The sequence below is a fragment of the Bombina bombina genome, chromosome 11, assembly GCF_027579735.1.
Source record: "Bombina bombina isolate aBomBom1 chromosome 11, aBomBom1.pri, whole genome shotgun sequence".
NCBI classification, from domain to species: domain Eukaryota; kingdom Metazoa; phylum Chordata; class Amphibia; order Anura; family Bombinatoridae; genus Bombina; species Bombina bombina.
In genome coordinates this window covers 172,810,706-172,824,281 of record NC_069509.1, presented here as the reverse complement: position 1 = coordinate 172,824,281, position 13,576 = coordinate 172,810,706, and the positions used below count along the sequence as shown (strand labels likewise).

Here is a 13,576-nt window from a genome sequence, read left to right as displayed (position 1 = left end):
AATGGATATTAAAGATGATATGAGCGTTTGTGCACGTATGTTTTCAAAAGCTTGGGGTCTGGTAATGAGGTCAGACACAGATAATATGACTGTTGAGGATCATAAACAAAGTGTCTCTGATTTTGTTTCTCGTATAAATGGTTTGCCCACTGCTATCAGATTAAGAGCTAGTGATGCTGACACGATTGCAAATGCTGCTGAAAGTATAACGCGGGATCTGAACACTGCGACAAACAAAACAGTCTGCTAATAGTGATGAGGGGGTTGTTGATGAGCAAAGAAGACAGGGGAACTGGAGAAAGCCTAATGACCAGAGAAGGGGTCTGATGTGTTATTACTGTAGGAAAACAGGCCATGTAGGAAAGGTTTGTAGGAAAAGGAAGCATGATGAGAAGAAGGGAAAGGAGAATGAGATCAGGACTAATACAGAGAGGAGAGAGAAGGAGAGAATTCACGCTCTTACAGCACACTAAAGGGACAGTCTGCTTGACAATTGTTATTGATTAAAAAGATAGATAATCCCTTTATTATCCATTCCCCAGTTTTGCATAACCAACACTGTTATATTAATATACTTTTTACCTCTGTTGTGTCTAAGGGGCCGAATTATCAAGCTCCGAATGGAGCTTGATGCCCCTGTTTCCGCCGGAAACTGTAGTTATTAAGTAGCGGTCTAAAGACTGCTGCTCCATAACTGATCCACTGCCTCTTAGGCTGCGGTCTTTAATCCGCCCAATCACATACTATCGGGCTGATTGACACCCCCTGCTAGAGGCCGCAAATCTGTAGGGGGCGGCATTGCACAAGCAGTTCACCAGAACTGCTTGTGCAATGATAAATGCTGACAGCGTATGCTGTCGGCATTAACGATGTGCAGCGAACATGATACGCTACATCGTATCATGTCCGTCCGAACTTTAGTAAATCGGCACCTAAGCCTCTGAAGACTGCCCCCTTACCTCAGTGCTTTTTACAAAATTTTATCCAATCAGTGCTGGTTCCTACATAACCATTATCATTCTCCATTGAAGTGAGCACAATGTTATCTATGTGGTACCCATGAACTAGCACTGTCTGGCTGTAAAAACCTAATAAAATGCACTGAGATATGAGGCGGCCTGCGGGGGCTTAGAAACCGGCAGATATTTAGAGCTTATAAAGTATAAATATAACAATATTGGTTGTGCAAAGCTGGGGAATGGGTAGTAAAGGGGTTATCTATCTTTTTAAACAATAACAATTTTGGTGTTGACTGTCCCTATAACACCATTTAAATTAATGACAGGGAGACAATGTTATATTAAGTTTCCCTCTGAACCTTATGTACCAACTTAAAGGACCAGTCAACACATTAGATTTGCATAATCAACAAATGCAAGATAACAAGACAATGCAATAGCACTTAGTCTAAACTTCAAATGAGTAGTAGATTTTTTTATAACAATTTTCAAAGTTATGTATATTTCCACTCCCCTTGTACCATGTGATAGCAATCAGCCAATCACAAATACATATACGTATAGTCTGTGAATTCTTGCACATGCTCAGTAGGATCTGGTGACTCAAAAATTGTAAATATAAAAGACTGTGCACATTTTTTTTAATGGAAGTAAATTGGAAAGTTGTTTAAAATAACATGCTGTATCTGAATTATGAAAATTTAATTTAACCTGAGTGTCCCTTTAAGTTACATTGGCTGTTGAACGTGCAGTTACAGCTTAGCAAATGAAATATAAGTTAATTGCTGAGAATAACGCTGTGTTACTCACTCCTGAAGGGTTTCACCCTACAACTGAGTTCAAACCTGGGAGGAAAGTGATGGTTAAAACATTTACCTCCCATGACAAACTGGGAGGGCCCTTTTGTGATTCTAAGTAAAATAGATGAAACAGTGTTATAGATACAAGTGTAGAGGGGACAGAAATGCAATGCAAGCAAACCTTGTACATATTGACTGATGCTACCTATTGATATGTTCAGTTACTCGCACTTGTTTCTTATGGTTCTAGATCATGTCTGGAGGTTGGTACCCATTTGGCATCAGGGTGTATGAGGCTATGCAACAGCATAAAAGAGATGAACAACTGAAAAAGCAACACGGGGGTATTTATAAGAGACTAGAGACGCTTGTGAGGACTCTAGTGACCATGTAAATGCCGAAAAAACCCTATGTTGCCACCGTGACCACAGCCTCCCCTGGCTGATAAACCATTATTTGGGTGCACATTGTTTATCATTGTTTCCTTTTTATGTTGCCGTCTTCTGGTGCTTCTTGTGCTTATTCCAATGGGTGCCATAAGAAATCTGTTACAACTATGGATGGTCTCATAAATCTTTTTGCTGTTACTATTGAACATTTATGCATCACGTACCAAGGTCGGCACTAATTGTAAACATACTGGTAGTTTTCACAGTACTATGACCTGTCAGGAACTTATGTACATTAATACAATTATGGATAAGCTAATATCTGTAAACATTTCAGTGATTACCTATTCTCTAGCAGAGGGTTAGCAATATTTGGGAGAATTGTTTACACACTATTTGGAAGGATTTGGTCTATGGTTGTTTAAAGGGACAGTCTACACCAAAATTTTTCTTATTTAAAAAGATAGATAATCCCTTTATTACCCATTCCCCGTTTTTGCATAACCAACACAGTTATATTAATATACTTTTTACCTCTTTGATTACCTTGTATCTAAGCCTTTGCAGACAGCCTCCTTATCTAAGTGCCTTTGACAGACATGCAGTGTAGTCAATCAGTGAAGACTCCTAAATAACTGAGCACAATGTTATCTATATGACACATGTGAACTAGCACAGTCTAACTGTGAAAAACTTTCAAAATGCTATGAGCTAAGAGGCAGTTTTCAACTGTTTAGAAATCAGTTTAAGCCTAGCTAGGTTTAGCTTTTCAAAAATACCACCAAGGGAACAAAGCAAATTTGATGATAAAAGTAAATAGGAAAGTTGTTTAAAATTGCATGCCCTATCTGAATTATGAAAGAAAAAATGTGGGTTTTGTGTCCCTTTAAGGCATCCATTGTTATTTACTTTCATTATTGTTACCATGCTTTTTTATTACTTATTATTAATTGCTGCAAGATTAAAAGGTAGTACAGAAGAATGATAGATGTAGGGGAAAAGCAACAGATGTTGAGGAGTAGAATTGATACTAACCTTGGGACATGTGTATTGTAGGAATGTGATAATCCAAACTACATTAATTTTATGTATTGCTCTGTATTTGCTTAATTCTGTATTGCTCTGTATTTACTTAATTCTGTATTGCTCTGTATTTACTTAATTCTGTATTGCTCTGTATTTACTCAAGCTGTTTGGAATAATTTAGTTTTGGGATAAAGCTTTGGGGCAGAGTGTCCTTTTAAAGGGACATTAAACACTAAATAAATGCTAGATAGAATGATGCATTAAAAAAATAGTCTGAGAATAACATGTAGATATCTTTTTTAACGTTTCATTAGTTGTTTAAATATTAACAAAATAAGTGTAAAGTTTTAATGTCTATAAAACAATGGGAGCTGCCATGTTGTAACCTAGGTTACCTTCTTTGCTGTGGCCAATTAGGGACAGTTATAAATAGGTCACTAGAGTGTGCAGCCAATGGTTGTGTGGAATGTAAGTGTTTTGCACTTCCATTTGTAACAGGAACTGAAAAGATTACAATGTCAGAATGGAATTACAGGAAAAGGGGACAAAATAATTAAAGTATATTACAGAGTTTTTTTATTATTATTATATATATATACAGTTGTATGCAAAAGTTTAGGCACCCCTGGCAATTTCCATGATTTTCATTTATAAATAATTTGGTATTTGTATCAGCAATTTCATTTTGATCTATCAAATAACTGAAGGACACAGTAATATTTCAGTAGTGAAATGAGGTTTATTGGATTAACAGAAAATGTGCAATATGCATCAAAACAAATTAGACAGGTGCATAAATTTGGGCACCCTTGTCATTTTGTTGATTTAAATACCTGTAACTACCTAGCACTGATTAATTGGAACACACAATTGGTTTGGTGAGCCCATTAAGCCTTGAACTTCATAGACAGGTGCATCCAAACATGAGAAAAGGTATTTAAGGTGGCCAATTGCAAGTTGTTGTTCTCTTTGACTCTCCTCTGAAGAGTGGCAACATGGGGGCCTCAAAACAACTCTCAAATGACCTGAAAACAAAGATTGTTCAACATTATGGTTTAGGGCAGTGCTTTCCAAACTGTGTGTCGGGACACACTAGTGTGTCGGCAGGAGTGTGTTGGTGTGTCCCTGCTTCAGCACAATTTTTTTTTAAATGTATTTATTTTTTGGGTTTCTGATTTTCCGCCTGCCTGCTACACATATCACATGATTGACACGTGATTGATACCTTGTGGGTCACAGATCATCTTAACCAATTGGCGCAGCTCAGTGGGCACTGAAACTATTCCCATTGGTGGCTTTGGCGGCACATTGGCTCCTGACTGCACGTGTAGTCTCCTTAATTGGCTTGTGACTGCATGTGTAGTCATTGAGTGGGACAGCAGTGTGTTTGCAGCGCGGGCAGTAGTCAATCGGACTCACCGAGCTCTGAGGGCGGCAGCTTAAACGCTGAGCTGAAGTCAGAAGTCAAAGTGTTTTTTTTTGCAACTAGCTCCCAGTAGTGCATTGCTGCTCCTGCTCTTGATATATGGATAGGAAGTGGAAACTTAAAAATGCTTGATGATGAAATGCGAGTTCATACCATCAACCTCATACATCCCATTAAAATAGTAAGTAGCTATTGGTGTTATTAAACTTTTTTTTAATTCTTGCACATACATACTGTTACTTGTAAATTTCATTATTATATCATTTATGTATGTGTCCGTATTTCTTAAAACAAGTTAGTTTAACCTCCTTTTTGCTAGTACAACTGATTTAATTACTGTGTCGCGAAATGATGTAGGTCTAAAAAGTGTGTCACCAACATGAAAAGTTTGGAAAGCTCTGGTTTAGGGGAAGGCTACAAAAAGCTATTGCAGAGATTTAAGCTGTCAGTGTTCACTGTGAGGAACATAGTGAGGAAATGGAAGACCACAGGCACAGTTCTTGTTAAGGCCAGAAGTGGCAGGCCAAGTAAAATATCGGAGAGGCAAAGGATGGTGAGAACAGTTAAAAACAGCCCACAGACCACCGGCAAAGACCTACAGCATCATCTTGCTGCAGATGATGTCACTGTGCATTGTTCAACAATTCAGCGCACTTTGCACAAGGAGAAGCTGTATGGAAGAGTGATGCCACGCCACAAACAGAGTTGCTTGAGGTATGCAAACGCACATTTGGACAAGCCAGCTTCATTTTGGAAGAAGGTGCTGTGGACTGATGAAACAAAGATTCAGTTATTTGGTCATAACAAGGGGCGTTATGCATGGCGGCAAAAGAATGCAGCGTTCCAAGACAGACACTTGCTACCCACAGTAACATTTGATTCCATCATGCTGTGGGGCTGTGTGGCCAGTGCCGGTACTGGGAATCTTGTTAAAGTTGAGGGTCGCATGGATTCCACTCAATATCAGCAGATACTTGAGAATAATGTTGAGGAATCAGTCACAAAGTTAAAGTTACGCCGGGGCTGGATATTTCAACAAGACAATGACCCAAAACACTGCTCAAAATATACTCTGGCATTTATGCAGAGGAACAAGTACAATGTTCGGGAATGGCCATCCCAGTCTCCAGACCTGAATATCATTGAAAATCTGTGGGGTGATTTGAAGCGTCCTGTCCATGCTCGGCAACCATCAAACCTAACTGAACTGGAGATGTTTTGCAAGGAGGAATGGTCCAAAATACCTTCATCCAGAATCCAGACACTCATTACAGGCTATAGGAAGCGTCTAGAGGCTGTTATTTCTGCTAAAGGAGGCTCTACTAAATGTTGATGCAATATTTCTGTTGCGGTGCCCAAATTTATGCACCTGTCTAATTTCGTTTTGATGCATATTGCACATTTTCTGTTAATTCAATAAACCTCATTTCACTACTGAAATATTACTGTGTCCTTCAGTTATTTGATAGATCAAAATGAAATTACTGATCCAAACACCAAGTTATGTATAAATGAAAATCATGGAAATTGTCAGGGGTGCCTAAACTTTTGCATACAACTGTATATATGATTTATCATTTTATGTTACCATCTAAAAGTGTTTAATGTCTCTTTAACTCAAGGTTGAAGTGTTCCATGTCCTCTATATGCTACTCATTATTATGATTTACAACTGACAAGGGTACAGCTGTTGAAGGTCTAATTGTATTCTGTTTATCTGTAATGCTGAACAGACACACTACATATAATTGTATGTTAAGATCAATGTTTAGACGGTTGTTATTTCTTATGTAGTCAGAATATGCTTCATGTTGTTACCTGCCACATGTGGTCTGTATTCTCTCATTGCTATCTGCTTGCTGATGGTACCAGAATAAGATAATAAAGCTGACCTGAGTCTGAAGTTTTCTGGTGTGGTGTCTTCTTGAACTAAGAAGGATATTATACTAACAAAAAGTCCTTAACAGGGTCCCACTGGTCTCTGCCAGTTCTTATCTGATGGCAGTGCTGGGAATCTTCCTACATATTACATTTATGATCATTAGCACTGGTGTGGTATAATTGTTTACTCAAACCCCTGACTTTATGCCTACAAAACCCCTGACTTTATGCTACAAAACCCCTGAATTTATGCTACAAAACCCCTGAATTTGTGCCTACAAAACCCCTGACTTTATACCTACAAAACCCCTGCCTTTATGCTTACAAAACTCCTGACTTTATACCTACAAAACCCCTGACTTTATGCTTACAAAACTCCTGACTTTATACCTACAAAACCCCTGACTTTATGCTTACAAAACTCCTCACTTTATGCCTACAAAACCCCTGACTTTATGCTTACAAAACTCCTGACTTTATACCTACAAAACCCCTGACTTTATGCTTACAAAACTCCTCACTTTATGCCTACAAAACCCCTGACTTTATGCTTACAAAACTCCTGACTTTATACCTACAAAACCCCTGACTTTATGCTTACAAAACTCCTGACTTTATACCTACAAAACCCCTGACTTTATGCTTACAAAACTCCTCACTTTATGCCTACAAAACCCCTGACTTTGAACAAACGTACATTGAAGAATTGATGCTCTTTTGAAGGCAAAGGGTGGTAACACCAAATATAGATGTGATTTAGACTTTTCTTCTGTTCACTTAATTGATAAAAAAATAAACTACTGACATTTCTATTTTTGAAAGCATTCTTACTTTACAGCATTTTGCACAGTATATATAGGTGGAAACAAAAGGTCAAATATTCCTTTTTAAAAAGCATTTTGAGGTGATTTATTAAAGCCACGTGTGATCTCTTAAACTATACTGCAATCTAAACGTTGCAAAGGCTCATTATAAACCATTAGTAATTGTTATTATTGTTTTGTTTTCGCCTTAGGTCTGGGGCATCGGCTCTGATGATCGAGTTGTTCTTTTTCGCCAAGGAGTCACGCCAAGCGAGCTTAGTGGAAAAGCATGGAAAGCCATAGTGGTACCCAGGGAAAGCGACACATCCAACTCTGGGAGTTCATCAAGTCTTCTCAGGTGGCTACATATATTGGTTGAGACTCACAAATTAATCTCTGTGTTTTTTTTATTTAAATATCTCTAAAATCCTTGTTAAAGGACAGTAAACCCCCTTGGGTTTGTATATGTAATGTTTAGTTATACATAATGAAACAACTTTGTAATATATTTTCATTGTTTATTTTTTCCTTCTCTTCATGTAATTAAGCAACTGGTAGGTGAAGTTTGGCTATTGATAAATTACAAGTTAAAAGGATGTTAATTTGTTTTAAAACTTGGCTGATATTTTATTCTATAGCAACGCTATAGAAATGTCTTGTAATTATAAGTGTTTACTGCCCCTTTAATGCTAGGGCAATTTATTTAAATAAAACAATGATATAAAAACAATCTTGTCAGAGACAAATACAGGAGGAATTTAGAGCCCTGTTCCCATAAGAACTTACAATTTAGAAGGGTAGGAGGGTGAGAAACAGGAAATGAGGGCTGCAAGGGTGAGAATGACATTAATAATGAATTAGATGAGGGCAATTATTAGGTAGGTGGAATTAATTTGTTACTGAGTGGTAGGTTTCCCTAAACAAAAATGTCTTCAAGGAGCGTTTAAAAGAAGGCAGATTAGGGTAAAGTCTGACAGCGTTCCAGAGGGTTGGTGCCGCATAAGAGAAGTCCTGCAGTCTACAAAGGGAAGAGGTGATAATTAAGGATGCAAGGAGCAGGTCATTGTTGGATCTTAGTAGGCGGGCTGGAATATATTTGTTGATTAGTGAGGATTTATTTATTTTTCAATCCGTTAAATTCAGCAAATAAACATTAACTGTGCATTAACATTTGCAGAAATACTGTAGTTGAATTTAAGTTTCTTCTTTTCACTTAGAAAATTAACAAAACATGTTATTTGTCTAGAGGTGCCCAAACTCTTGCATACAACTGTATGTATTTACTTAGCTTTACAATGTAATATTTGAATCCCATTTACTGATTTGACAAGTATATCCTTTTTTTAGCGCTGGTTGTTTTTTTGGAGATGAAGTTAAGGAGCATTCTGATTCACCAGCCCAGTCAGATATAGACAGCTCATCAGAGACAGAACAACCACACCAGCTGGAGATCTGTTCCATTATAGCTCCGGAAGCAACAGAGGCAGCCAGCCAGAGCACCGACGGTACCGAAGAACCAGGTGCTGTTTTGGGAATTCAAGGTGATTCCAGCCTCACTGAACTTCAGAAAAGCTCCACTGAAGAACCGGCACCACCCAACGGTATAGAGACAAAAAAAAGACCACCACGGTGGACCAGCATTGACTTGGAGGCACGTGCCAGTTTGTCTCAGAATACCAGTGATGCTTCCAGCTTGTCCCCACTTGGCTTGTTTGCAACAAGAGCTGAAGAAACTTATAGAAGTGATGAACATCCGATGTGGACCTGGGTATCTGGAGGTGGCTGCTTCATAGAGTCACACACCCCTGTGAAATGGTTTACCCTACAAAAAGGTAGTTTCCGTAGTGATGGTAAAAAAGTAATATGAACTGCTTACGCATTTCACACTCAAGTTGGACAATTTCTTTTTGCCCCTTTTTTATTAAAGGTACAGTGGGCTGTTAATTTTCACCTCTTTAACGCGTTTCCTATTATTCATTTTACCTGCTGGAGTGTATTAATTTGTTCATAAACAGCCTCTATACCTTTATTTTCTTCTTAAACAGGAAGAGTCCACAGCTGCATTCATTACTTTTGGGAATTCAGAACCTGGCCACCAGGAGGAGGCAAAGACACCCCAGCCAAAGGCTTCAAATACCTCCCCCACTTCCCTCATCCCCCAGTCATTCTTTGCCTTTCGTCACAGGAGGTTGGCAGAGAAGTGTCAGAAGTTTGAAGATAGTCTCTTATGGAGGGTAGTACTCTTCAAAATGGGACTGGAGTTTTAAGTAATCCTGTCAGCCTCTCAGTGAGAGCATGGATGAAGGTTAGAGTCCGGCGATGCACGGAGAGTTTTTCTGCAAAACCATCCCGACTCATATAAACAGCTCCTTTGCAATCAGCGTTGACGAGTTTTGCTGCCTACTTTTATTCACTCAAGTCCATGTCAGAAGCGAGACTACTATCTGTCACACTTAAAGAGCCGCGTTCCTGTTCCACGGCGTAGATTCCGGTAAGATTGTTTCATTTTATTTAATTCTGTGAATGTAATGTTAACGAGAGAAGGTAGGGTCCCAGTGGGACTCCTTTTATCTTAAAATAGGAATCATGGGTTAATATCTCCTGAGGGGGGTTATTGAACAGGGGGGACTTTAATCATGTTTGTTATGTGGTTCTTTCTGCTAATGTGTAGTAATACTTAGGCTCATGGCTTTTCGGAATGTAACGTGCCCCATCCATTGGGGGTGTAAAAAGGGTGCCAGTTAGTGTTGTCATTTTTGTAATCCCAAGATTATGGAGGATTCTGATTTCTTAGACACGGATATCTCCGGTATGGAGAATGCATCTTGTGATGAATATGAAATGGCCCGGGTTATACATGCCCATCAGTTATGTTCCGATTGCCGTTGTAGAGTACTCTTTTCTCCCGAATCAGGGACCTTAGAGTGCGTTGAGCCCCCGAGGATCCCATGACCCGTGAGGCGTGTGCCCCAGAACCTTCCTTTGCTACACAAGCAGGTGTCCCTATGGCCTTTACTCTTTCTCCGGAAGGTGACTTGTTTCCTACAGAGGTTACGGCACAGTTCAGCATGGCAATATCTATGGCGCTTGCTCATTTATATCTCCCAAGCGAAATATTTTTAAGATACTGTCCGTGTTCTGTCAACCAGGGCCCGTCGGGCGTGGGATCACCTAATTCAGTTCGGCGTCCTGGGGAAGCGTTGGCCCCTGAGGCTTCAGTGGCACCAACCTCAGGGCCGGGATCGTTTATCAATCCGGCGAGGGATAATTTTGCCTTCTGTTATAGGCTGGCACGTCTTCATGTCTTGCTAAGGCATGTTTTGGTGGTGCTAGAGAATTCCAGTCCTAGTGGGCCGAGGGTTCCGAGGCCTTAGATGCTGGATGGCAAGCTGGATTAGACGTTTGGGGATGAAGCTAATCTCCTTGATCTCTCCGTTTTTCTTTCTTTTTTTATGTTTCAGTTCCAGTTCTGAGCTTGGGTGAATGGGGCCTCTGATCGGCTGGTCCTGTTGGCGTGTCCATTCACCTTGGGCGTTCACCCGTGAATGCTGCCTTACTTTTATTTTGATCCGAATAGGATGTGTTTGATTTGTTTTTAATAAGCTCATGTCTGATATACTTTACGTTTTGGGAACGTTCTTTCTCTGAAACTGATGCTTGCAATTTTGTGGTCGCGTGGGCACTTCCTCAGAAGTTGAGCATTTTTTATAAGAACGAAGTTATGTTTCTAGTTCATATTATCGAACCTTCGGGTCGATTTTTCTTGGACCTTAGACAGTTCTGGAGTGTACTTGTACCAGGCAGGTACTGGTAGGGCGCCTTCTGCTGTTCCTTGGGTTCATGTCACCCTCGTGGTGCTGATTATCCTGTCAGATTCTGATTGTCACTTTGGCCTATTGATATGGACTCCGGGTTCGGATCCTACTACGAAGTATGGGGCCTAGTGCTTAGATCCAGCACTTCTAGAAGCTCAGATCTAAGTTGGCCCTTTATGGCTATTTACTTAGGATGCGAGTCCGACTTTTTCAGACGTTTTGTGGTTCCTAATGGTCCTGGGGACTCGGAAACCTTAGTTTTTCCATTTCTTTGGAGTTTGGAGATGGGAATGTCCTCCGGTGGTCTAGTATTCCGGGTGATGGACGATTTGCATCTTCACTTGCGGTTTCTTCCGGATGTTGACTCTTGTAGCCTAGTCGCATTACTTTTGTGGTGGCGGAGTCTCTTCCCTGGAAGTGCAGGCATGCCATTCTTCCTCAGCGTTTCGTTTGCTCTAGTACGTGGAGTGCAGGGGTCACCCTTTGCTTTTCTGCCAGGAGCTGCGAGGCTCCCAGTGTTATTCCTGTTACAGGGATTTTTTTGGAGTCCGATCCTGCAAGGATCTCTGGAGACTGTCGTCTTCTCAATATAAGAACTACCCTTTTGTCATTCAATGGTCTCTAGACACTCAGGTGCTATCTTTCGACCTTATTGCAGTTACAGACTTTCAGATTTCTGGGGTCAGGAAAATGACCATTTATCTTCACCAGCGTGTGGATCAGGTGGTTAAGTCTGTCTACAAAGGATTACCTTGCGATCCAGGGGTACTGGTTGCCAATTTCTTAAACTGGTCAGGAGTTTTTTCATATTCTTGGGTTTGAGGCTGTTGCTAGGTACTTTAAGTCTAAGAACTTTAGATGGTGGAAGGCTCTGTCTTGGGTGCGCTCCATAGGAGGTAGCTTATGGGTTCCCCAGGAGGTTAGATCTTTCGATTGGTTCCGTTTTCGAGGACTCTGGCTTAGGACCATGTCTCTTGTCTGGAATGGGCATGGACGGTTCTACTTAACCCCAGGGTTTGGTTCTCCCACGTGTCCTTTTGAAGGTGGCGGAGTTTCTCTCTCATGGGAAACTCATATCTGCCTGAGGCTTAAGTTGGAGGTCTCTTTTACAGGTCCCTACTGGTTTGCTGGGACATTTGTTGCTTCCTTGTAGTCTCGCCTCTATTGGTAGGGTGGTTACCGTTGCTTTAATTTCTGTTCTTCTCACCTGGGGTGGGGGATGGGTTCTTGCGTGTTCTCCTTGATTTGGAGATACCTCAGTATCTGTGAAGGCCCGTGGGTCCTTGTGTATTTTTGCCTCGTAGGGTTTTTTCCCTTCCTTGCGTCCTCTGAATCTTGGAAAGGGAGATGTGGAATAGTGGTTAGCTCTACCGTTCCTGAAGCAGGAGGTTGTGGGTTTGAACCTAGGTAAGGCTCCTGCTATAAGCTGGATTCTGGTATTAGGATGCTGAGGGTCAGAGTACTTTCTTCCCTTGGGGAGTGTTTCTTGTTAAGAAAGGCAGCAGTGCAGGGGTTCTCGGACCCGAGCACAAAGTTCCTGTCATGATTCATGGTAGCATGCCAATTTTAGTAGCAGTCAGAGTTCTAGTCTGGGTTTTTTGCTTCCTCAAAGATCCATCCTTTTCTTCCAGAGGTCTGGGACTCTTGTCTTCGGTCTTAACTAGCCTTGGGCTAGGACTGTTACCCTGGAGGGAAGGTCGGAGGATTCGTCTGCTCTATGCAGTGTTTGGGAGCTGTTGACAAGATTTTTTGGCGCTGCTCGGTGGGTTTAGTCCCACGATGGCATAGGGTCAGCTTTGCTACCTGGAGTTTGGTCATTGTGAGTTCTTGTTTGCAGGTGGCTCTGTGTTCTCTTGGAGAGCTCTTTTCGGCTGCTAGGACAGTTATCCTGTCTCTGCTTGTTTATGTTTTGTCTAGCCTGACGGTTTTCGACTTGACTGTGATGCATTAGAGAACTTGCGGTTTTATGGAGCACCATATGTGGTATGGTGCCGTGTCAGGAATATGAGGATGGCCCTCTGGTCATCTTAGGGACGTTTTTTTCCTGAGTATGGACTTATCTTTCTGGTTCTTGTCCTTTTAGGGAGTTCGTCTCCCTGGGCAATGGTACTGGGGCAACCTTGGGTTGCTTTAAGTTTGATTTGAGCCCGTGTTGGATGGTCTTTTGGATCTCTTATGGGGTTCTCTATTCTCCCTCTCTGAGGTAGACAGAGTTTTTTTGCCTTTAGGTCGGGGGTTCTTTTCGTGGGAGTCGAGAGCCACAGGGTTGGCTTCTCGGAGGCTCTTGTGCTCAGCAGACTCTGGGTCTGAGTGGTCTCTACAACGTTTTTTTCAGGTTGTGTAACTGATGTGCAGTTACCTGGGCTTCCGTTTTTTTCTTTGTCGTCTATAGTTTTATAGGGTGTCGGGTAATGTCAGGCTGTGGTGCCTTTCGAAGGGGCCGCCTTTTTTGTACCCACCCTTTGTTTGCATTCAGT

At 41.0% G+C, this 13,576-nt stretch overlaps 1 protein-coding gene across 2 annotated transcripts in view; it reads left to right on the top strand.

Annotated features, from left to right (window-relative positions):
* TECPR1 (tectonin beta-propeller repeat containing 1) overlaps positions 1–13,576 on the top strand; it is a 219,312-nt gene that overhangs the window by 93,947 nt on the left and 111,789 nt on the right. For both annotated transcript variants that reach the window (XM_053694717.1, XM_053694716.1), the window contains 2 exons: positions 7,497–7,642; positions 8,632–9,116. In XM_053694717.1, the coding sequence (XP_053550692.1) occupies positions 7,497–7,642; positions 8,632–9,116 (631 nt within the window). The remainder of the gene's footprint in view (positions 1–7,496; positions 7,643–8,631; positions 9,117–13,576) is intronic.